The sequence below is a fragment of the Fukomys damarensis genome, unplaced genomic scaffold, assembly GCF_012274545.1.
Source record: "Fukomys damarensis isolate Sample0158 unplaced genomic scaffold, DMR_v1.0_HiC HiC_scaffold_9, whole genome shotgun sequence".
Classification (NCBI taxonomy): domain Eukaryota; kingdom Metazoa; phylum Chordata; class Mammalia; order Rodentia; family Bathyergidae; genus Fukomys; species Fukomys damarensis.
Window position 1 is genome coordinate 40944110 of NW_022900921.1, and position 22629 is coordinate 40966738.

A 22629-nucleotide genomic window follows, 5' to 3' on the forward strand; every position below is an offset into this window, starting at 1 on the left:
GAGATGCTCTACCTGCAGCCAGTGGTCCCCTCCCATAGGTTATCCCTAGATGGTCAGTGACCAGCACCCTGCCAAGGAATCAGGAGCTCTCCCAGCCCCACATGGCACCTTAAGCTGTCCATATGTTAACTCCTGTGTCCTCACCACCTTCCAGAGTATAGTGACTGCAGTGGTCCCCATTTTACATATGGGGTACTGAGGATTCAGAAGCATCTGCCCATTTCCTCCTACAGGGATTCTCTCAGGCCTCTCTGTAGACTTTGCCCCTGCCATTTCAGGTGCCCTCCATAGACCACGTCCTGTACTGGCTACAGGGAGTCCCAGAGGCCAATTTCTCTAGCATGGTCCAGGAGGTGAGTGCCCATCTGCCCATCCAACCCTCCTCCTGGCTCCTAGAAAAAAATGGAGGGGCCTTACTTTCTCTCTTTTGGAGTGGGAATCCAGTTGAACCTTTGATTTGAGACCATACCTGTCACCTGGTGTCCCAGGCTGCAGGCTCCTGTCACCTGTCTCAGAGAAGCATGAGTCTGATGAGGGAGGAAGGGAGGTCTCAGAAGGAGGCACTAGGGCCCTGGTGGGGACTGTGGACAGCCTGGAATGATGCCCTTCAGAGCCCTCAGGGTGCAGTGGGAGAGGGCATCCTGTGAGTCAGAGCCTCTGAACCAGGCCTGGAGTTGGGGAAATGGTGAGTCAGCTGAGCAGTGGCTGGAGCAGAGCGGTACCAGGAGGACGTGGGAACTGAGGCAGATGGGATGGGAGCTGGACTTCTGGAAATGGCCGGTAGTGGCCTGTGGAGTGGGTGGGAGTGGGGAGAGGATGTCTGGGAAGGGGCCGGGGATGGAGACAGGCATCTGCAGGGAGCAATGTTTAAGGTGTCCAGTCAAGCCTGACTGAGAAAAGGAAAGCCAAGACCAAGAAAAGGGATGGCTTTAAGGCTCTACTGTTCAGTGAAATAAATCGGATACAGAAAGTTAAGTATTGCGTAGTTTCTCTTATGTGAGAAATCCAAAATATAAATAACTTAAAGGGCCAAATAAAAGAGAGATGTTAGGAAACAGGGAGGTCAATTTTGTGGCAACGGGAAGGGGATCTGGGGAAGGAGATGAGAGAAAAGAGGGGAAGGGGGTGAACGTGATCAAGTATGTGTTTAACATGCAATTATTACACACTGTGATAATGTGTACTAGTAAAATCTAGTATTGCTGGGGAACTGGGGGGAACATCCTCCCGCTGGGCCTTGGGATCCCCACACTGGGACACAGGCCCAGGGCAGGAGGCAACGCCGCCCTTGGTCTTGTAGGAGAACAACACCTTCGGCAGCCTCCCACTCCTGGTCGCCATGCAGGCGGCCAGCGTGGTCCAAGGTGAGCGTGGTCAGAGGCGAGGCCCGGGCCGGGTGGGGCCAGTGGCTGCCTAATGTGCCACCCTGAGAAGGTTGTCCCCCTGGGCTGGGCCCTCAGTGGGTGGCTCTGGGGTCCCCTAAGCCCCTGTGGCCGGCAGATCTGAAGAAGGCAGTGGTGCTGCAGCCAGAGGGTGTGAGGACCTTGGCCAGTGGCTTCCCGGGCTCTGAGGCAGCTTCCCGCTGGAGACAGGCACTGGAGCAGCTGGAAGAGCACAGCCGCCCCTACCTGCGGGACGTGCAGCGATACGAGACTTACAGGTGTCAGGAGGAAGCTGAGGGGTCGGGATGGGCTGGAGCCTCACTGCTTCCACCTGTTGCTAAGCCAAGACCCTTGGCTCCTCGGGCCTTTGTCATGGGGAGCCCTCCACCCTGCAGGAAGTACCCCGCCTGCCATCCTCCAGCCCTACCCTCCCTACAGGTGGATCGTAGGCTGCGTGCTGTGCTCCACAGCCCTCCTCGTGGTGATCTGCAACCTGCTGGGCCTCTGCCTGGGCATCCTAGGGCTGTCTGCCAGGGAGGACCCCAGCCACTGGGAGGCCAAAGGCGAGGCTGGAGCCCGCTTCCTCATGGTGTAAGAAGGGGGAGGGGGAGGGTCCCTTCTGCCACCCCCAGGACAGCAGCGGAGCCCTGAGAGACCAGAGGCCAAGCTTCAGGGCCAGCCTGGGTGGCTCTGGACAGATAGCTAACCCACCTGGCCTCAGTGTCCTCATCTGTGCAAGGGGATTGGACTAGAGCAGGAACAGCAAATAAATACCCACCCCCGCATGCAACTGTAGTACTGAACGGGCACGCTCTCCCACTGAATCCAACACAGCCTCAGAATCCCTCTAAACCTAGCTTCCAGGCAGCACCAACAACAACAAGAGCCAGCAGCAGAAGTGGAATCTGTTGCCTTCCATAGACCAGGTGGTCTCTGAAGCCAAGACTGCCTCATACAGATGTGCAGGTTGTTCACTACACAAAAGTCCCTGGCCACAGGGGACTGTGGGGGGGCTGAAATGCACCCATGTTTCACTCTCTGATCCTCGTGGCCTGGCACAGGGCTGTGCCCACCTCACAAGGAAGCTCTATAGGTCTGCGGCACCTAGACTATGGGTTCTTGCTGTTCAGCCCTATTGGGTGCTGTCCTGCCAGTGGGTCACTCCTGGCTGTGCCTGTTCACCTTTTGAAGGTCACCTCCGTGGACACTAGAGCCAGCAGCAGGTAGTCCTGGCTCTTCAGATAAAACAGCTGTCCCCTCCTCTAGGCCACAGGGCCCCAGCAGCAGGTGGGGATGAGGAGGTGGCTGGGGTTCCAACCCCACCTTCCTGGGAGGCCCAGTTCTCTGAGTTCCTCTTCCCAAAGACACTGCCCTACAGCCCAACCTCTGGGCTCCCAGAGCTAGCCTGGGGTGCGTGTGACAGAGTACAGCCAGTCTCCCCAGCTCACCCCATCTCTTCCCCCAGGGGTGTGGGCTTCAGCTTCCTCTTTGCTGCCCCCCTCATCCTCCTCGTCTTTGCCACCTTCCTGGTGGGCGGTAACATGCAGACGCTGGTGTGCCGGAGCTGGGAGAGCGGGGAGCTCTATGAGGTGGGGACGTCCCCTGGGCAGCCTGTCCCTGCGGGAGTGGGGTGGGGGGTTGGCGGGCAGGAGTGAGACTGAAGCCACTAGAGAGGAGCTGTGAGTCCTGGTGCTGCACAGGCCTCAGACAGGACCCCGCATGTTTGCACCCATACCCTCTGCTCTCCTAACCCTGACTGAGTCTGGGACTGGGAGCCCTGGTGTGGGTGAGCAGAGATGCCAAAATGGCTTCTCACTGGGATTGGGCCAGCCACCCTCCTAGGGACATGTGGGAACCATCCCATGAGCAGGTGGTGCCAGGGCAGTTTGAGTTCAAGGCCTGGTCTGAGCAGAATTGCAGGGGCACCTCCCACCCTGTCTCTGCATTGTCAGAAGCCCTGGGGAAGCTGGGGCAGCCTTGTCCCCACCCTGCTCTGCACCTCATGGCTCCTTCCTCATCCCCAGTTCGCAGACACCCCAGGGAACCTGCCCCACTCCATGAACCTGTCCCACCTCCTCGGCCTGAGGAAGAACATCAGCATCCTCCTGGCCTATCAGTGAGTGGGCAGCCTGAACAGAGGCCTGGCAGGGACAGAGATGGACAGCCCATTAGGTTGACATCAGCCACCCTCCATGTTTGTCTCTCCACTCCAGGCAGTGCAAGAAAGGGGCTGCACTCTGGAAGGTCCTGCAGCTCAATGACTCCTATGACCTGGACAAGCACCTGGACATCAGCCAGGTAAGAGAACATTCTGGAAGCCATGAGGCTCCTCCTGCTGAGCTCTGGGAATGATGGCTGTGCCTCAGGGCAGAGCCTAGGGCTACAGCAGGATGTCTCTGGTTGTGAGTACCTGGAGGCTATGGCCCTTATGCTCCAGGGACAGCCTCACAGCTGAGCTGCAAGGAGGGTGACAGTGAGAAGTGGCTGAGGGCATGTGTCCTGCCTGAGGACAGGTGCTGACCACATGTTCCTGTCGGGACAGACCAGATGGAAACATGGTGGAGCTCACTGGGGCCCTTGCCAAGCTCTCACAGCCAGGAGGTGGCAGGAGTAGTGGGATCCTACTCCCAACTGGACCCCAGAACTCCACTGGGACTTGGGTTGTTCAACTGCTGTGGGTGGCAGGAGCTTGGGCCTCAGTGCAGAGAAAGTTCTAGAACAAGGAAGGGCTACCTCATAGCAGGGATATGCTTTGAGAATGTGCTGAAAGTCTACAGAAGCTGCAAAAAATCCCCTCCTCTCCTCTCCACACTACATGAGGTGGGAGCCATTTCCAAGGAAAATCCACACCCTGTCCCTGCCTCTCTCCTAACACCCAGGGGGCCACCAACTGATTTTGCTCCATCCAGAGAAACCCTCCCAGCTCCTCTTGGAGCCACTACCCTTTTGTCCCACAGGGTAGTACAGCCGGATGGCCCAGTCCCAACTCCATGCCTCAAGTTGCACCAGGGACAGCTAATGCCTCAGGCCCCTGCTCCTCTGGCGTCTTTAGCCTGTCAGAAGGCTGCTGGAGCAGGCAGCATTGTCATGTCCCTGGTGGATGAAGGTAGCCAGGGAGGGCTGCAGCGGGGTCCTCGGCACAGCAGACTTCATGCCTGTCACCTGGAAGTCGTGGCTCTCAGACAAAAGGGTCCTGGGAGGGGAAGGGCCAAGCTCTCAGAGAAAACTGGATGGATAAGGTCTCAGCTTCAGGTGGGCTGGGCAGTCCTCAGAGGCCCATCTGGTAACTTTCCAAGTGTGACCTCAGGAATACCTGTCCCCAAAGGAGATAGCAACAAACTGGTTGTGCACCGGCCACTAGGATGGCACTGATCTCTGCACTCATCTGCCACACCTGGCACCTGGAGCCCAGAATGGCTGTTTGTGAGAGGCTGAGGGCTTTTCTCCCCAGGGAAGGCAACCACAGGGTAGAGGGAGGTGGACTGCATCCTCTAACTTGCTGCGCATCCTCTGGCAAGTGAATGCTCCTCTCTGGTCTTAGTTTCTCAACTGCAAAACATTGAGGCTGAATTTTATGATCCCTAAATCTCTTGCAGCAATGGTAGGAGAATGCCAAGGGTCTTTTTTGGAACTATGATAGCATCTGTTAATTCATTCATTCACTCATTGACACAGTCTACAAACTTGTACCTCACCCACCAGATGAGCCTCCTCTAAATGCTGAGGGTTGGGCCGAATGGGCAAGCAATATTGCACTGTCAAGGAGCTGCTGGTGATTACTCAGTGCACAAAGAAGTAAATTGGGGTTGGAGAGAGAACTCCAGGGCTGACTATGAAGGTGCTAGGAAAACCTGCACACAAGAGTGTGATAGAGGAACCAGGAGAGCTGTTTCATGTCAGGTGGCCAGGAGGCATCTGTGTGACAGCCCAGTGGCCAGATAGGTGCTGGAAGAAGACTGGTCTTGGGTTGGGGGTCACTAGGAGCCTGCTGGAAACCTTCCAGGATGCTGTATGTAGGGAGCTCTGGGGACCCCTCATGTAGTAGAATGTCTGTGGGCTTTGGATCAACAACTGGGAATGCCCTTCCCGTTTGCCCTCCCACCCAGTATACCAAGAAGCTGCAGTGGGACCTGCAGAGCTTCCAAGTGGACATGAAGGACCCAGACCTGCTGAGCCCAGAGGCCCGCCGGGACCTGGAGGCACTGCAGACAAGTGGGGTGGAGAGCATCCCCTATCGCGACTTCCTTGTTCAGGTCAGCAGAGAAACCTGGGTGGCCAGGAAGGGTGGGGACAGTACAGAGGAGCTGGGCATGGGCCTTGCCTTGTCCGAGCACTTAACCTTCGCTCCTGGGAACTCTTCTTGTCCAGAGTGTCACCAGACCACAGCCCTGCTTCCCTCTCCCCAAATCCAACAGTGCGTGTCGCTGTTCGTGGTCCTGAACCAATTGCTGCCCGAACGCTGGTGGCACGCGCCTCTTCCTTGCACTGCACCAGGGGGCGCCTGTCTTTTGGTTGTTTTTTGGAAAGATGTCTGAAGTATTTTGCAGCACCAGGTCAAATCCACTGTGACTGATGTGGCACAGCACACTTAGCTGGTGCAGTGTGTGCTTGGCAAGATTGGGAATTTGGAGGCCTCAAGGGGCACAGGGTGCAGCTCTGCTGACCTCGCCCATCCGCTCTCAGATCCAGAAGCCCGTGGTGAAGATAGATGTGGAGCAGCTGGCCCAGGACCTGGCAGGACTGGCCCAGGCCCAGGTGGGAAGGACCAGGGACACTGCAGGGCAGGTAGCAGTCAGATGAAGGTGGAGGCTGGGGGGCTGGGGAGCTGGGACTGGGGAGGGTGTGGGCAGAGTCAGGGGACCAGGACCCCTGCTGGTGAGGGCTAAGGCTCCTGAATCCCAGCTGTGCTGCAGGGTTTTGCCACATCAGTTCTGATTCAAGACTGCCATTTGGCTGGGCTGCCTCAGGCAAGTCACTAAGTATCTCTGGGCCTCCATTTTGTCATCTGTAAAATGGCTTCTCCATCCCAGATCACCTCAAGGGACTGGTCTTATGTCATGTGGCTGGGTAAGCAGTATGTGCACACCAGCTGTAGAACCTGCACATTTCGATGGATCACATATGACAGCTGTCTCACAGGGGAGGAACTGCATTTCACACTTACAAATGACCAGAGTTTGGAAAGTTATCTTTGAGGCATCCTGGAAAGCCCACTACAGCCCTTCCTCAGCCTCAGCAGATGCAGCCATGGATTCCTTTTGCTTCTGTTGCTGACTGAGGGGGCAGACCTAGAATCTAGGCTTGGATTGGTGCTTGAGGAGACTTCAATTTTCTGCCTCTTAGCTTAGCACTGTCCACTTTCCCTCAGTACGTGCAACCAAAAGTTCCCCTATCCCTGTTGGGGATGGGGGCCATTCTGATCCTTGTCTGCCCTCAGGGCAATTCTTTGCTGGGGCAACAGCTACAGGAAGAGGCCAGAGGGCTCAGAAACCTCTCCCAGGAGCAGGTCATGCCCCAGCAGAACCTGGTGGTAAGTTTCAGGGCTCAGTGAGCCTGAGGCTTGGGAGAGAGGACAAAGAATGAGGGAGCTGCTCCACTCACTCTCCGTCCCTCCCCCTAACTACCCTGTATCTCCACTCATAGGCCAAGCTCAACCTCAGCGTCAGAGCCCTGGAGTTCTCTGCTCCAAACCTCCAGGTGGCTGCTGGGGTGGGGACAGTGGGGTGGAACAGGTGGGCAGCAGAGGGAGAAAGGAAGTGGGGACTCAGCTGGCTATGAGCCTCACAGGCTGTGCCCCATCCCACTAGTGACTGAGGGTGGGGATGGGAAGGAGATGGGGCTGAGTGGGCAGATCCTTCAGGACCATGGATCTTTGGCACTAGGTCCTGTGAGGCCAGCTTGGTGTGTGTCATATGCTGGGTGGATAAGTGGACAGATGGTGGATGATGCGTGGGTGGATGGATGGATGGATGGATGATTGGTGGGTAAATGAGTGGCTGCTCCCCAAGCAGGACACTGAGATAGGGCTCTTGTCTCCTGCAGAGGGAGACCTCAGCTATCCTAGGCAATGTCACCTACCTAAAAGCAGAGCTGCCGCCATTGACCAACCGCATCCTGCAGAATGTGAGTGGCAGGGGGGTGGTAGGGGCTGCTGTAAAACCAGGGAGACATGGGACCTCTGCCACAGGCCTCTTTAGCCCTTCCCTCACAGTGAGTCCCTGAAAGCCAGCCTGGCCTAATGGCATCAGGCATTGGGGGGGGAGTAGTGAAGAGGGGTGCTGGGACCCCTGCCAGCTCAGGTCTTCTCTTTCTCCTGCAGGCAAGTGAGTGTTTCTTGGCCCGGGAGATAGGCTACTTCTCTCAGTATGTGGCCTGGGTGAAAGAGGAGGTGAGTAGGGATGCAGACCCTGACTGACCTCGGGCAACTATGGATTACCCACCTTGTGGTCACCCTACTCTGCCCCATTCTGTTGCCTGGGCCTTCTAGGGGTGCCCAGGCCTTCAGAATTGAAGCCAAACTCCCACACCTGGCATCTGTGCCCTGTCCCTGCCCAGCCCCTCCCTGAGGCCTGAGTGTGAGCTAGGTTGGCCATGGCTCTCCTGAATATGCCATCCTTGCATTGTCCCCACCAGTTTCTGTGGGTTGGCCCCCTGTCCAACTTATCCTCTCCTGAGGGTCCCAACTGTCTGCAAATCTTCCAGCTACCTGGGCCACCCCTAGGCTCACAGGGGTCTGACTTAGAGTGTCAGTGCGTGTGTGTGTGTGTGTGTGTGTGTGTGTGCCAAGTGCTTGAGGACGTGCACACATGCACACATACATGTTACCTCTCCAGTGCATGGGATACACAGTAGGGCCCTAATTCAGGTGGCAAATAGATGTGGGGGGCAGGAACAGATGAGAAGCCCAGGTGTGCTCCCTCTTCCCATGTGCCTGTGTCCATGTGTCTCCATGAACCTGTCCAATGTGTGGTGGCCCCCAGCTGTGTCTGCCAATCTCTCTCTCAGAATACGGGGTGCACACTTGTGTCTGGGTGTCCCCACATATACCTACCTCCTGTTGGCACCACAGGTGACCCAGCACATCGCCACCTGCCAGCCTTTCTCTGGAGCCCTGGACAATGGCCGTGCAATCCTGTGTGACATGATGGCTGACCCCTGGGTGAGTGTCATTGGTTCTGATGACTGCTTCCGTGCCCCACACTGAGTCTGAGGTGGAGGCTGCTGGCACAGGGCAGGGAAGGGGCCGCTGTCTGGCCAGGTGTGCTGACCTCACACCCCTTCCAGAATGCCTTCTGGTTCTGCCTGGGCTGGTGCACCTTCTTCCTCATCCCCAGCATCATCTTTGCTGTCAAAACCTCCAAGTACTTCCGCCCTATCCGGAAACGCCTCAGGTGAGGGGCTGCCAGGACCAGGGGACATCGGAAGCCCGGAAAGGAGTCTATCCCCTCCATACCCTGTCCTGAAACTTCCACGCCAGAGAAGACTTCTGGCAAAGCCCTGGAGAGGCACATTCTCTGGGCTGGAATTGTGCTATGTGTCTGCTCTGTTTCCTTGCTGAGATACATCCGCCCAGGCACAGCTTCTCGGACTCCTCCTTGGGTTTGTCCCCAGGATGGGCTGAGGTCTGTTCTAGGGACTCATCTTCACTCTGTGATGCTCCAGCTCCACCAGCTCTGAGGAGACTCAGCTCTTCCACATCCCCCGGGTGACCTCCCTGAAGCTGTAGGATCCATGGGTGAGATCATCCCTCTCCCCACGGTCACAGTGCCTCAAGGCTGGGGATTGAGGCAGGGGGATAAGAAGGATCCGGGTGTGGCCTATACAACAGGGGGCTGACAGGCCAGGCACCACCCCCTGATTTGTTTTCTTCTTAATCCACAGCAAGGCAAGGTGATCCCTGGGGCTGCCTTTCTCCTCCACTCAGCTGGGACCAGAGAAGACTTCAGAAACCTTGTCACAGAGCCCAAGCTGGGGCAACACCTGGACTGTCACTCAGTCCAACTGATCCACCCTTGCTTGTTCCCTTTCCACCTTCTTGCTCCTAACCCCTTCATTCATTCACACTTCTGAGCTGCAGGTCAACGGTTGCTCTTGGGGCCCTGCCCTCACCCTCTTGGCTGCCCTGTACTGGCCCCAAGAAGGGCCTGTTCTCTCCCTGCCAGGACCCCTTCTGCAACCCCTTGCTCTGCTCCCCTCTAAGCTCTGTGCACCTTGTCCCCATTTGGCCTCTTTCCTTCCTCCCTCCAAGGAAGTTCTTGCTTCCTGTCTTCTCTTTTTACCTCACCCCCACTGCTACCTTGCTGCTACTCCAGGGACCCCTCCTGCCCAATCAGCTCATCAGATGAACCCACCAAGCAGGCCTGGGCCTGGACTGGGCTGGATTCTGACTGCCTCGTGGCCCCAAGTCCTCCACTGCCCCAGGGCTTGGGACCCCTGCAGGCACCATCCTGGGCTTTCTGGCCCTCAGTGGGGAGGAGGAGACTGTCTGAGGGCTGAGGCCCCTGCTTACACCAAAAGTCACAAATAGTAATGCTGTCCCCAGGTCCTCTCTGGACACCATTCCTGAGGAGGGACTGGAACCTGAGCTACACTGGGATTGCACCCTGGGCTCCTCAGAAGGCTCCTTGCCTCCCTAAGCTTTGGGGTCCTTGAAGCCAGGTCACCAGGATTAGGGCTCTGTACATAGTTGGTGTTTAGTGCATGTTGGTGCAGGTGTCCAGGGGCTCCTCCAGATACCTGCAGATGGGAGCAGCACCCGTCTGGGAGGTTCCTGACGGGAGCGGGCAGACCTGGGTTCACAGCCTGCCTCTGAAGCTGCTAGCTGGATGCCTTGAACCTGTTACCCAGGTCCCCTAAACCCAGCCTCTCCTTTTATAAGAGAATAACTAGAACCCCAATGTTGGGCTGTGAAAATTAAATATAACAAGTGAGAAGCCTTTGGCAGGGAACAAGGGTGCCATAAGTAAATGGGAGCTGCTATTTTGTGCCATGCCTGCAACCAGCCAAGGCAGAGCCAGGGTCCACGCAGATGCAAGGGAAAGGGGAGGTTGCCCTGTTCAAAGGCCAAAGCCTTGATGATGGTCACTTTGAAGAGGGTGCAGGTTGAGGGAGCCTTGTTATAAACCAGCAACACATCTGCTGCTGGGAATTAGGATGGTAAGCTCAGGATATGTCCTCACTATTGCCAGCACATTCTCATACAGGTACCCTTGAAAGTCACACAGGAGCCTCTTTTTGGTTTTACCCAGAGTTTGGTTTTTTTTGGTTTTGCTTGTTACTCATCTATCAGCTTGGGAAGAGGTGGTAGCACCCTGTATACTAAAATGCATTTGGTGAGATGCAAACACATGAAATAGAAATAATTTAAAAATATGTTTGGTTCTCTCTCTGAATTGCCTCTTATTTTTAAATATATTTGAACACATTAGGCATAGTATTTTATCTTATTTGTCTTATTATTTTATTGTGGTTCAGGAGACTGGACCCAGGCCTCCATACACCCTAGGCAAATGCTGTACCACAGACTTATATCTTGCAGCGTAGTTATTTTAAAGTTCAGTAATTCCCTTTGAGCCCCCATGAGTCTATATCTAGCACTGCTTGTTCATGAATTTTGTCTTTTTCTTCTCATATCCTTGGAGGTTTTGATTGCATGTGGGAAACCATCTGAAAATTTATAGAAACAATCTGCAGGAAGGAAGTTATTTTCCTCCACAAGGATTATGTTTACATCTTGCAGGTGGTGTGAGACCTAGCAAGCAGGATCAGTTTAAAACACTTGCAGGGAATGAGCTGACTTGAGAGCCTTAGAGGGCTGATGTACTTCCAGTCCATTTGCATTCCCAGGGTGAGGACCCCTGGGACCCAACCTAAAGCATAGAAGGTTTGCCAGGTACACCTTCCTCTTGGTAGTCCTGGGTATTAGTCCTAGAGGTTGTTAAAAGCCCTGCTCAACTTCATTGCAATATCCAAGATCAACAGAACCCCCCGGGGAGAAAGTCACCCCAGATGCCAGGCACATGTCCCTGAATGGCCTTCTTTTCCCAGATCTTGACTCTGTGTGTGTGTGTGTGTGTGTGTGTGTGTGTGTGTGTGTGTGTGTGTGTGTGTGTGTGTGTGTGTGTGTGTGTGTGTGTGTGTGTGTTTAATTAACAGATACATGAACACAGAACCTATGTTGAGCAGCTTTTACAGTTGTGTTCAGCTGGGAATTTGATCCAAATTACCTAGTTCGCCATTATCAGAAGTAGTGGTCATAAAGATTGACTTTACTGTCCCTCCTGTGAATCGGGAAGTGGTTGCTACTCTGAGTTTAGCATCCAGAAACGTTGGCACAGCACAATGAATACTGGCTTTGCCAAGGAGCTTCACTGCTGTAGGTGCTGGTCATCCCAGGATGGGGGTGGCACTAGGCAGAGACAGAAATAGCCATAGAGAAAACAAGCTCACCTGTTTCCTGGGGCTTGGAATATTGGGCTCCTCCAATATTAACAAATGGGAAACAGCCCCTTTGTGGTTGCAGTCTTGCCTGTCACATCTCTGAAGGAATTGGTTTATTTGCTCTATGGTAGATCTGATGAAGCTACTGGAAGTTGCCTAGCAGGCTCAAGGTTACCTCAGTTGGATTCAGGTCCTGGGTTCTAGCCCTGGAGATTTCCTCCTGGATGAGATTCCAATCTCTATTCCCTGTGGGCATGTGAGAGGGGAGATTTGACCAGATGCCCTTGCTGTCCCTGTGGCAGGAAGGATGACAGTTTGGAGGCTCTGGGAGTTCTGCCAGATGTTCCACCTGGCCACCCAGTGCAAGGCCCTGTGGCAGGTTCTACCAGGAAAACCCAGGCTAGGGCATCTGAGGTCCCAGGTGGGTGGGCAGGGTGACTCTGGCTGGCTGGACTGCACAGGGAGGGCACATGGCAGGGGTTTGAAGAGCATGAGTTAACATTGATGTATATATAGAGCTATGGCATAAACCAGGAAGTCTGCCAAGCCCTTTACATGTGTTAATGAAGAGCTAAGCACTGCTGTCACCTGCCTGAGAAAACTAGCACACAAGTCCTACAATGGGCTGAGTAGAAGGGCAGTACTAACCCCAAGGGGTCCATGGGGACAGTGACAGTCCACACCATACCTGAACTCTGGTCCAGCCTGACACCCTGCTCAAGTGACTGTGGACAGTGTCCTTTCCCACCTTCCCAGAGCCTGAATGCCAGAGACTCCCTGGGAGGCTGGTGGCCAGCCTAGTCCACCCACCATTTGCCTCGAACATGAAGTCCCTTCTCTGTGGTACCCATCCTTCCTTGATGGTCCTGGATGTGCCAGGCTGAAGCCCTTTACATTCCTCCATCTTACGATTGCTAACTGAGTGTCACAGTCCTGGGTGAAGGGGGTGAGTCGAGGTGCGTGCAGGGAGGTAACCCCACCCCACCTTGGCCTCTGCCTATTGGTGATGCAGGATTTAGGGACCCTCACACATTTAGAGGAAGGGGATTCAGGCAGGTGAGCTGGAGAGTGTCTCCCTCCACTGCCAACCAGAGCAAAGGGGGCTTTTCTGAGAGCTTCCTTGGATGCCCTTCGATTTGGGAGATCCTGTGCATGGATGCCTTGTGCCCCTTCCTCCTACAAAGCCTAGAGTGTAAGGGAGACACCTGCTTTGGTGGCAGAGCTAAGGGAGGCCCAAAGGCCAAGATGAGACCTCCTTTGGGAGTTGGCATGGAATCTCTTGGAGCCAGTTCTAGGAGGCCACTCAGTGAGGGAACAGACCTCAACCAAGAGACCATGGACCAGTTACGGGGTATTGGGAGTGCCTTAGTTCCTCCAAGAGCCGTATGAAATACCCTAACCAGAGGGACAGGACAGGGGGTGGCCCCCAGCAACAACTGGACTCAGAGGACCCTTGGAGGTGCCCAATGGAGAAGGAGGTAGAGCTTTCAGCCCTCAACTGGGGCTTACCCTGTGCCCTGCCCAGCAGCTGGCTCCCACCCACCAGGCCGAGCAGGACACAGAGTGGAAGAGGTGACTGTAGGGGGCTTGGAGTGGAGCTGACTGCTGTGTGACATTGGGGAAAAGTGTCCTGGGCTGGGAGGTTTCTCAGGCTGTGGCAGAGCTGGTGGGCAGGTGGGCTGGGAGCTTGAGGCTGTCAGAAGGTGCCCTGAAAGCTGCCACAGGTGACCAGCTTCACAGCTGTACCATCTGCTTCCCTGACACTTGTGAGATTTGTGACACCCAGATGAAGGCTTTGGTGGGCAACAGATATTTTTGGAAGGCTCCATGTGTATGGTGAGCCACACCTCCACCTGAGGGGCCTCCCCATGGGTAGGGGGTTGTGGGGGAAGCAAGGGGCTCTCTCTGTCTCTCTGTATGTTTCTGTCTCTGTCTCTATCTCTCTGAATCTGTTCTTTCTGTGTCTATGTATGTGTCTGTGTCTCTATCTCTGTCTCTCCCAGAGAAAGAAAGAGCTCCAAAGAACAGAAACAGGGCTGGGAACACAGAGCTGGGGCTGGGGGCCTGGGGAAAAGGGATTTGAACTTGGCCTGGAGTGGAAGGCCAGGAGCAGGAAGGGAAGAAAGTCCCAAAGACCCCAAGTCTTGTAGGTGGGGGTGGCAGAGCCCAGTTTGAAGCCACACCTCCCTTTTCCACTCCAGACTCCTGGCCTTCAGAGCTGGCCTTGTGAGGAAAGCCACAGCTGAGACCCATCAGGCTGAAGCAGTTGTGTTTAACCACACATCCTCCTGCAGCCTCCTTCCTTGACCTTTTTTGGGTCCAACATGCCTCAAAAGAATCTTCCGAAATGCCAAGTCCCTCTTGGGGAAGGCTGGCCGATGCCCAGGCGCCCACAACACAGTTGCTGAGGAGGCCCACTGCAGAGCTCGCTTGGGCCTTTCTCCTCCCTGTGTCCCCCAAAGGCCTGGAGCCCTGGTAAGACCCTGAGAGAGAGGCCCAGGGAGGAGGGGTGGGTGGCACAAGGATCCTGGCACAGCACCCACCTGAGTACAGGGCAAGCTTCCCAAGGCCAAAAGCCTGGTGACCCAGCAGGGGCGAGCAGACATCACAGACCTGTTCTTTGAAGCTTGTTTATCCCAAGGAAAGCCCCTCAGAGGAGTGGCATTTCAGCAAGTGATTGTTCAGAGGGATGCTGGCCTGGGGTAGGCAGCTCTGGTCCTGCCTCAGTGGGCTGTGCCCTGATTCTGGCCAGGCCTGCCCTGACCCACGTGATCAGCAGTTGTCCCAGTTGATGCATGAGACCTGGGCATATACCTGGTCAGGTACATCTTGCCCAATGTGTCCACTTTGGTTGGCAGGAACACCCATGTACAGCTTCATTACCTTGCCTATGACTTGGGCAGCTCCTTTAACTTTCTGGGTCTCCCCATCCTTGTGGAATGAGACAATGAGGCTTTTCTCTGAAGGGCACCATGAAGACTCAGAATGCTCCACATGTCCCTGCTTGCAAAAGCTTGTTCTGAGCCAAGGGAGGCGGGCTTTTCCCCTCTGTGAAAGGTCAATGGGCTTCCAGGGACCAAAGATCTGATCTGACAGCTACATGGGGTTTGCTCTCCCTTCTTTCTGGGTGTAGCTGTGGATGGGGAGTCAGGGTCTGCTGAACCCTTTGTTCTGTGTGAGGCCGTGGCTGTCCTGAAGTCCTGCTTACCGGACACTGGGGCTGTCCCCTCCCTTCTGGGGTCTGGACTCAGTGGGTCCACAGCTCCTGGCAGCTTTCTTCCCTCAGGATCTGAAAGCTGGGGGTGGGGAAGCCATTCAGGAGCTTTGTGCACACTGAAAAGGAGGGGGCTATCTCAGGCTCTGTTTCCATGGGAACTGCTGGCTCCTCAGTGCACCAAAAAGGGAAACTTGGCAGAGGTTTCAGGCACCTGGCTTCTGGGTGGCTTTCATATGGGCCAAAAAGGTGCTCTTGAGGGGCAGGGAGAACCCCCTCTCCCAGGGACACCAGGGGCCAACTCAGGAGATGGCGGGGGAGGGATCCCGCAGCTGCCCTGAATGCAGTCCCAGTCTCGGAGCCAGGCAGGAATGATGGCACTTGGGAAGTATAATGGGCTTTTGCTTTTTTTGCGGGGCGGGGGAATCCTGTACTGTGTCAGGGAGGTGATTAAGGGTGGGGAGACTGAGGCAAAAGGATCACAAGTTCGAGCCCAGCTTGGGCAATTTAGTGACTTGGTGACACAGTGTCTCAAAATAAAAAATTAATAAAAGGACTCGGAATGTAGTTCAGTGCAAAGGCCCTGGGTTCAACCCCCAGTGTGGGGGTAGGGAGGGGAGGGACAGATAAAAGAGGTGGAGGATCCCTGAGTGTCACCCTGATGATGTAGCCCCTGTGGTCATCACTCTTTCCACCATCTACAAAGCCATTGCAGACCTGACCTGGGGCTGAGATCCCTGAGCAGAGGATGCTATAGATGCCAGAGCTGGCATCTCAACCTTACTGGCTGGGCATTGCCCTGGGGCCCCTCAGGTACCCGAGGCCACACAATCTGGAATCCAGAGGATGGTCCTGTGCTCAGGGAGGGGCCGGCCCAGTCTGGGGTCTGGAAGATGCCCCCGGAACCCGTGGGGCTCTACTGCTGCCCCTGCCCCTTGTCCAGGTTGCAACTCCAGTCTGGACCTCCCCTCTCCCCAGCCCCGCCTCCTGCCACCCCACCCCATTGGCCAAGAAGTCGGGGAGCAGCTTGTGAGTTAGAGAGGGGAGAGAGAGAGACTGCAGGGGCACAGAAAGACAAGGGCAGGGGGACCCGGGAGAGCCAGGCAAGACTGGGGTTGCTACGGGGCCAGGACTGGAAGGCAGAGACAGCAGGGGAGGGTGCCTCGTCTTTGTGTGTGTGAGTGTGTGTGTGTGTGTGTGTGTGTGTGTGTGTGTGTGGAGAGCGAGAGGAGGAGGAGAAAGAGTGAGGGTGGAGCAGTGAGAGCTGGCGGCGGCCAGGAGGGAGGGTGGAAGGAGTGGGCGGGGCCTGGAGAAGCCACCAGTGACAATTACATCTGGTCCAAGCAAACATGAGGCAGCTTCCAGCAGGGCTGGGCAGTCCTGTCCGCTCGAGCTGTGAAGTGGAGACATTGACCACAGTTCTGAGCTGCCCCCAGGATGCAGCGGGCAAAGGTAAGCACAGGCGATTGGGTGAGCGGGCACTGGCCTGGGGACAGAGAGAAGAGGGGCTTTGGAAGTGGCTCTAGACCAGGAGCTGCCTGGCCACTGTCATTTCTGTGGTGCCTCCTTCTTTGACCCCATCTCCTGCTGCTCCCTACTAGGTGGCTTTGGGGACAGTGAGTGTTGGAATGTCCTGGCAGGAAGCTAGACTCCTGGGAGTCTCTGGATGGAAGAGGCTTTAGGTGTGCATGGAAGGCGAGCTGGAGAGAGGAGCAGGAGTTCAGCTCCGTGGTGCCTGCTCAATCAGCCCCTGGGGCAGGGACTGGGCCCCCAGCCCTGAGGATTGGGGAAGGGGTGCACTGAGAGGGGGCATCTTGGGCCTGATGCTCAGCCAATGAAGGCATCTTGCAGTCAATCACCCAAGTGATGGAGGAGCCCCTGTCTACTAAAAGAGCCAGAAGACTCCTAAGTTCTCCCTCTGAGGGCTATTGGGAGGCTGAAGCGGGGAGGCAGGAAAACTGCCCCAGCAGCATTCAAGAACAGCAGTGGGTGAGAGACAGGAGGAAGAACAAGGGCAAAAAAGAAAAAGAAAGAAAGAAAGAAACTCCTCTCTGAGAAGCTGGCCTGATTCCCTGTGAGCTACTCACATGTCCGGGACAATCTTGCTTTGAGAGAAGGAAGAAGCACCAGGATCCAGTGCTCATAACAGAGCACCCTGAGTCACGGTGGTTGGACAAGGGTGGTTGTATCTTCCCCTGCAGAAGTCCAGAGGGAGGCATGGAGGACTCAGCCTCTCACCGCCTTAGTACTGGCTTCCATCCTTGAGCTTACCTTAGGGCCCAACAGGGCTGCTAAGGTCCAGCCAGCACATGCAGGCAGCAGAAGAGAGAAGAAAGGGCACAGGACCCGAATAAAATCAGGGTCTTGGGAGTAAGGACAGATATTGTGCTGGCATTTCAATTTCTCCTCCTTAGAAATAGCTTCCTGCCTCTAACCCTAGGTCAAGCAGCCAGAGAGGGCTTGTGGCTGGCTTCTGTGTCCCACAGCCTGGCCACTGGTTTCCCAGGGATGCCAGAAGGAACAGCAGAGCTGGTGACCTGTAGCTCTTTGAGCTTGGAGTCAGGGCGTGTTGAAGGAGCTTTATCTCCTGTCACCTCAAGTCTCCCAGGCAGGCAGGAGAGAAGCAAAGAAACTTAGCGCTTTGTCCCAGGTCCGTGCTACATGCTCACTGCACCCATGCCAGGCATGGCACAGGCCACTGCATCCACAGGCACAGTCGTGAGCATGGGCCACATCACCATGCTCCGTGAACAACCTGCAACAGTGCCCATCAGTGCAGAGAACAGTCCCTCTTCCCTCTCCTCTCCTCCAGGTGCTGGTGGCCTGGTGGCTCTTGCCATCTTTATGCCCCCACCTCTGTGGTCTGCCTGTGTCTGGCCTTGCCAGGGACAAAGAGGATCCCACACTCCCGGCGCTGGGCCAGACAGGGACAGTGGTCCTAGGGGAAGCACCCACTCGTCCCCGTTAAGAAATACAATCTTGTCCCTAGTGGCAGCAGGGACTATAGTCAGCACAGGCTGGGAGTGGGGCCCAGTCGCCACCATCATTGTTGCGATCAGCAGCTGTCCCTAGCACCACCCTGGGCCCTCTCCTGTCCTCCCAGCCCATCAGTGCTCCTCACCCCACCCTGCTGGTAGGCACTTCCATCCTAGCCTCTGATCAGCGGGGGGCAGGTCACAGCTGGTCACAGTACCAGGCCTCCCTGAGCTTGTGCTCCAAGAGTCCTTAGGAAAAGGACTCCCAGCTCTGCTGTGGTGGGCATGGATCATGGTCCTAGGACTTCCAGGGTGATGTTTCCACTGCCCAGCCTGGTGCCCAGAACCTCTCCTACAGCTTCCAGCCCAGCAGGATACTTGCAGGAGACATGTCCTAATTTGTTCCCCCCCCTCCCTTTCTCAGACAGCATCAGAGAGCCCCCCTGGGGTAGGAAGGGAGTGCCCCTGCTCTCCAGCCGGTGTCTGGGAGAGAGGCAGGGCTGACATCTGAGAGCCTGAAGTGCCCTCCATTATCCTCTGTATTATCTCCTGGCCCTCACACAGCCAGGTGTGAGGTAGCTCTCGTGACTGTCCCCACTTTACAGATGAGTACGCAGAGGCCTGGCCAAGATTGCAAAGGACAGCGTTGTTACTGGGATTTGAACCCTGCTCTGTCTTGCTCCAAAGCTCAGGTCCTGGACAACAGGTGGAAGAGGACAATCTTTGTCTGGAAGCTAAGGAGGTGGCCCATTGTACCTTGGAGCCTGCTAGTGAGGACATAAGCTGTGTCCCCTGCATCAGCCACACCACCATAAGCCAGTGACTTCCCCTTTCTGGGCTGCAGATCTAAAGTATGAAGGAGAGGCTTTAAATTCAGGCTCTCTTTCTTATCAATTTCCCACAAAAGCAAAGCCCTCCTTTGCTGACTTGGCCTGGGGCTGGGACCCTCCTGTCCCCAACCCTGGCCTCTGTGGGGATTCCCAGGAGGAGGGTCCCACATACAGCCTGTGTGAGGGAGAAGGGCACCCTTGGCTCCCAACGCCTGGAGACAGCGGCTGCCTTGCTGGTGCCCAGAGAGAGAGCCAGAAGTGGTTGAGTCACTGAGGCCCCCAGCCCTGAGTCCCTCCAGCTAGTGTTCCCCTGGAGCAGGTGCAGCTGTCAGCTGTGAGCAGTCCACTCCTAGAATACCACAGAGCAGCCATGTGACAAGGGGCCCTGCAGGTGCCAGCACTGGAGAGGGCACAGCTGGGCCCAGCAGAGGCAGGAGGGCTAAGAGGGGCCTGTCCCACCTTCCACTGGCATGGCCTCTGCTCTCTGATTTGATACCTCAGCTCTACCCAGATGCCCCTACCCAGCAGTGTCTACAGCTGTGGACCAGGGCAGATCCAAGCCCCCTGCCCCTGTGCCCAGCCCTGGTGTGAGATGGGATGGGCACCCAGGCAGTGGCTCCAGGCTGTCAGGCTCTAACACTGCTCTGCCTGGTGACTGTGCAAGTCCTGCCCCTCCCAGACCCCAGCCTCTCCACCTGAGCCTGAGATCTGCCCCAGCCTCCACCAGGTCCCAGCTGGGCTCAGGACCCTGTGCCAGGCAGTAGGGGCTGGGAGTGCCACAATACCACTCTCCCCTGAGCTCCACATGCCCACTGGCCATCACCTTGCCTCAGGCCTCACCCCATAGTATGAAAGGGTCCAGGCAGGCAGGCAGGGGGCACTCTGTGAGCTTTTAGCCCTAGCTCTGCACCAGGCAGATCTGGGCTCAGCTCCCGCCCCTTTACACATTAGCTGTTTGTCCTCAAGCAAGTCATTTAGCACTCGTGTGCGTTGATTATTGCATCTGGGGGATTGAGATCCTCTACCACCCCATGCAACCTGATCCTGGCCCCAAGTGAAAGCTCTGTAAGCAGCGGGAACATTGACATCGTTATTTCCTGGTTGCTGAGTAGAGTGTGGGGCCAGCAGCCTGGTAGAGGATGTTGTTGCCGAGTGGCTTAGGTCACCCAGGGGCCATTGGTGCCCTCGTAGTTAGAGAAGGGAGCTTGTGCCTGGCTAAGTTGGCAGCCATCAGACATGGCCAGGATGGCCCATTTCCCCTCTTCTGCCCCATTGCTCAGTGACACCCAGGAAGCTGTGTGTGCACCTGGTGTCTGTGCTTAGGTGTGTGTATATGTGTGTGCATGCCCGTGTCTGTGGGGACACATGACAGTCTCAGCTGCGCCTGTAAGATGAGATCCCTGCCCACATCTGGCTGTGCCCAGGACTGGGTGAGCTCAGGCTCCCAGAGCCCCCCCAAATCCTGGGCCTGCACGACACAACACCCACCACTGCTTCCCGCCATCTGTCCCAAGAGCCAGAAATAGAGTGTGTGACAAGTGGGGCGGAGTGGCAGCCTGTACTGAAGCTGTCCTTGAATGGGGTGGGAACAGGTCAGCCCCATATCTGAGTGACCGGCAAGTCCCAGGCTAACCCAGGCCCTGGTTTTGGGGTGGCCCACCTGGCAGGGAGTGGACTGAGGAGCTGAGCTCCCTCACCAATAGGTGAGGCCAGAATTTCCTACCTGGTGGGATAAGCTCTGTACACCCTAGCTGCACTCTCCAGACTACTGAGGAGCTCCTTGAAAACAGATGCCTGGACTTCTGTGAATCAAACCATGCAGTCCCCAGGCAGACTGCATCTGGGACTCTGAGTGCCCGGCTGGGTGACTACAGGCCTCTTCCTACTAGACATGGAGGCAGAAGCAATGCTGACTTGTCTGAAGTCGCCCCAACCCACCCCACTAGTGCATCCTGGTGGCCCTTGTGACACTGTCCATTGCTGTTCCCCAGCTGAGAGGGTTGCAGTTGCTTTGCATGTGCATTTGCTCACAGGACATGGGCAGGGGCTGGTGCAGCAACTAGGCCTTTTAAGACACTTGGTGGGACACCCAGTGCAGTAGTGGGGTTCAGTACAGGTGACTCGACCTCTCCCTAAGGCGGTGAAAACTGTCGGGATGGTAGGGTCCAGGGCAGGTGGAGGATGGGGCATGTCCCACTCCCTCCTCCATCTCTTGGGCACAGGTTTTTAGGTACTGGGCATCTCCCCACCCCGAGCAATGCATAACACCTGCCATGCTGACGCCTCACCCATCCAGCTGCCTCTGCCTGGCTCACCCTGCCTTCCTCTCCTAGACCTGGGCGCCTCCCAGTGCATCTTCCACATTCTACTGGGAACCTTCCTCAAGCAGCTCTGCCTGACCCCTTGCTGGGCCTTGGCTGGGAGAGAGTACCCAGAGACAAGGTGTGCCCTGGAGGAGGAGACCACCCAAACCATCCAGGTGGCAGGTCCAAGAGCCTAGATCCAGGCTGTGCAGAAGAAACATAATGTGAGGCACAGATGTCATTTAAAGCATTCCAGCAGGCACATTAAGGAAAGTCAAATTTGCCACATGTAGTGGTGCACACCTGTCATCTTAGGGCTCTGGGAGGCTGAGGCAGGACTGTTACAAGTTCAAACCCAGCCCCGGCAACCTAGTGACTTGGCAAGATCCTGTGTCAAAATAAAAGACCTGGGAGAGTAGCTCAGTGGGAAGGCCCTGGACTCAATCCCCAGTATTGGAGGGGAAAAAAGAAAGAAAATTTAAAAAGTAAAACTTTTTAATAAGTTTTGATTATTTGGTTAATGCATTTTATTTCACCCCATTATCTTTTCAACATAAAATTAATATAAAAATTTTTATAAAAACTATTTTACACTCCAGCACGTATTTGAAACCCAGTGCAAATTTATACAGAGAGCAAGGCTGTCTAAACTGGCTCTGGGACAGCTTCTTGGCAGCCACATGTGGCAAGTAGCCACCATGAGGGAGAGCTCAGGCCCGGATGGGTCATCTACTGGGTCAGGCGTGGCTAGGAAGAGAAACACAAGCTTTCCAGACTGTGCTGTTCTGCATTAGTGCATTTTCCATTACTGTAAAAAAATACCTTAGGTTGGCTACTTTATAAAGAAAAGAGGTTCATTTAGCTCACAGTTCTGGATGGTAGAAGTCTAAACTTCATGGCACAAACTCTGGGCATCTCTGTCCCCAATCACAGGAGCTCTCATTACTGACCAAACCAAAACAAATCCCTTCCCAGAGGCTCCATGTCTGAACACCACAGTGAATCAAATTAATTAGCAAGACTTTGGGGATCAAACAGCCACAAGAGTTTGGGGGACAAATTACACTCAAACCATAACATTGGCTTTCATCACTCTTGCCTTGCCTGCTTTGACCTATGCTGTTGCTTGCTTTTTTCTTTAAATTAACTTGCATTTTAAGTTTTAAGAAATTCCATTAAAGGACAATCTTTAAGTCAGCATTGTAAAGGGGAAGCTGGCAGTAGTTGCCAGGCAAGCAAAGCAGCCAGACACCTACAGAGGTGGGGTGTGGGGAGTGAGCAGAGCCATCTCCCTGGAGCCAATGCCTCAGGCCAGCCCTCACCTGGGCACCCCTGGAACTGTGCAAGCTGGGGGTGCTCCTGTCACTCACACCATGGGGAAGCTGGCCAGCTTGGAAAGAGAGTGTGAGCAGAAGCCTGTTACAGGAACTTGTTACATTCCAGCTTGATTTGGGCTTTAGGTTGATGAATTTTTTTTTTTTTTTT

The 22629-nt window shown here is 55.3% G+C and overlaps 3 protein-coding genes across 6 annotated transcripts in view; all 3 read left to right on the plus strand.

The window, feature by feature from the left end:
• The window catches only part of LOC109118502 (prominin-2-like), an 11800-nt gene extending 11509 nt beyond the window's left edge, over positions 1–291 (plus strand). The window contains exon 9 of the mRNA XM_019209603.1: positions 279–291. Within this exon, the coding sequence (XP_019065148.1) occupies positions 279–291 (13 nt within the window). The remainder of the gene's footprint in view (positions 1–278) is intronic.
• Prom2 (prominin 2) lies at positions 282–10730 on the plus strand. Of its 2 annotated transcripts, none has more exons than XM_019209626.1 (17): positions 282–353; positions 1301–1364; positions 1501–1660; positions 1821–1973; positions 2848–2971; positions 3407–3498; positions 3566–3680; positions 5489–5635; positions 6066–6137; positions 6820–6912; positions 7026–7079; positions 7425–7505; positions 7702–7770; positions 8452–8541; positions 8667–8773; positions 9045–9117; positions 9264–10730. In XM_019209626.1, the coding sequence occupies exons 1-16, from the start codon at positions 342–344 to the stop codon at positions 9106–9108; spliced, it is 1497 nt and encodes a 498-aa protein (XP_019065171.1). In that variant the 5' UTR covers positions 282–341; the 3' UTR covers positions 9109–9117; positions 9264–10730. The 2 variants fall into 2 exon arrangements, with proteins under 2 accessions (XP_019065171.1, XP_019065172.1); XM_019209627.1 differs by having other exon boundaries at positions 3596–3680.
• Positions 10731–16293: 5563 nt separating this feature from the next.
• The window catches only part of Kcnip3 (potassium voltage-gated channel interacting protein 3), a 77755-nt gene continuing 71419 nt past the window's right edge, over positions 16294–22629 (plus strand). Inside the window, exon 1 of one of the 3 annotated variants that reach the window (XM_033761692.1) lies at positions 16294–16488. In XM_033761692.1, the coding sequence (XP_033617583.1) occupies positions 16386–16488 (103 nt within the window). In that variant the 5' untranslated portion in view covers positions 16294–16385. The remainder of the gene's footprint in view (positions 16489–22629) is intronic. The other 2 variants (XM_010638150.3, XM_033761693.1) reach the window with 2 other exon arrangements.

Coding starts and splice junctions, on each gene's coding strand:
- Prom2 (XM_019209626.1), top strand. Junction 2,972..3,406: donor AGAGCGGGGAGCTCTATGAG/GTGGGGACGTCC, acceptor CCTCATCCCCAG/TTCGCAGACACCCCAGGGAA. Junction 3,681..5,488: donor AGCACCTGGACATCAGCCAG/GTAAGAGAACAT, acceptor CCTCCCACCCAG/TATACCAAGAAGCTGCAGTG.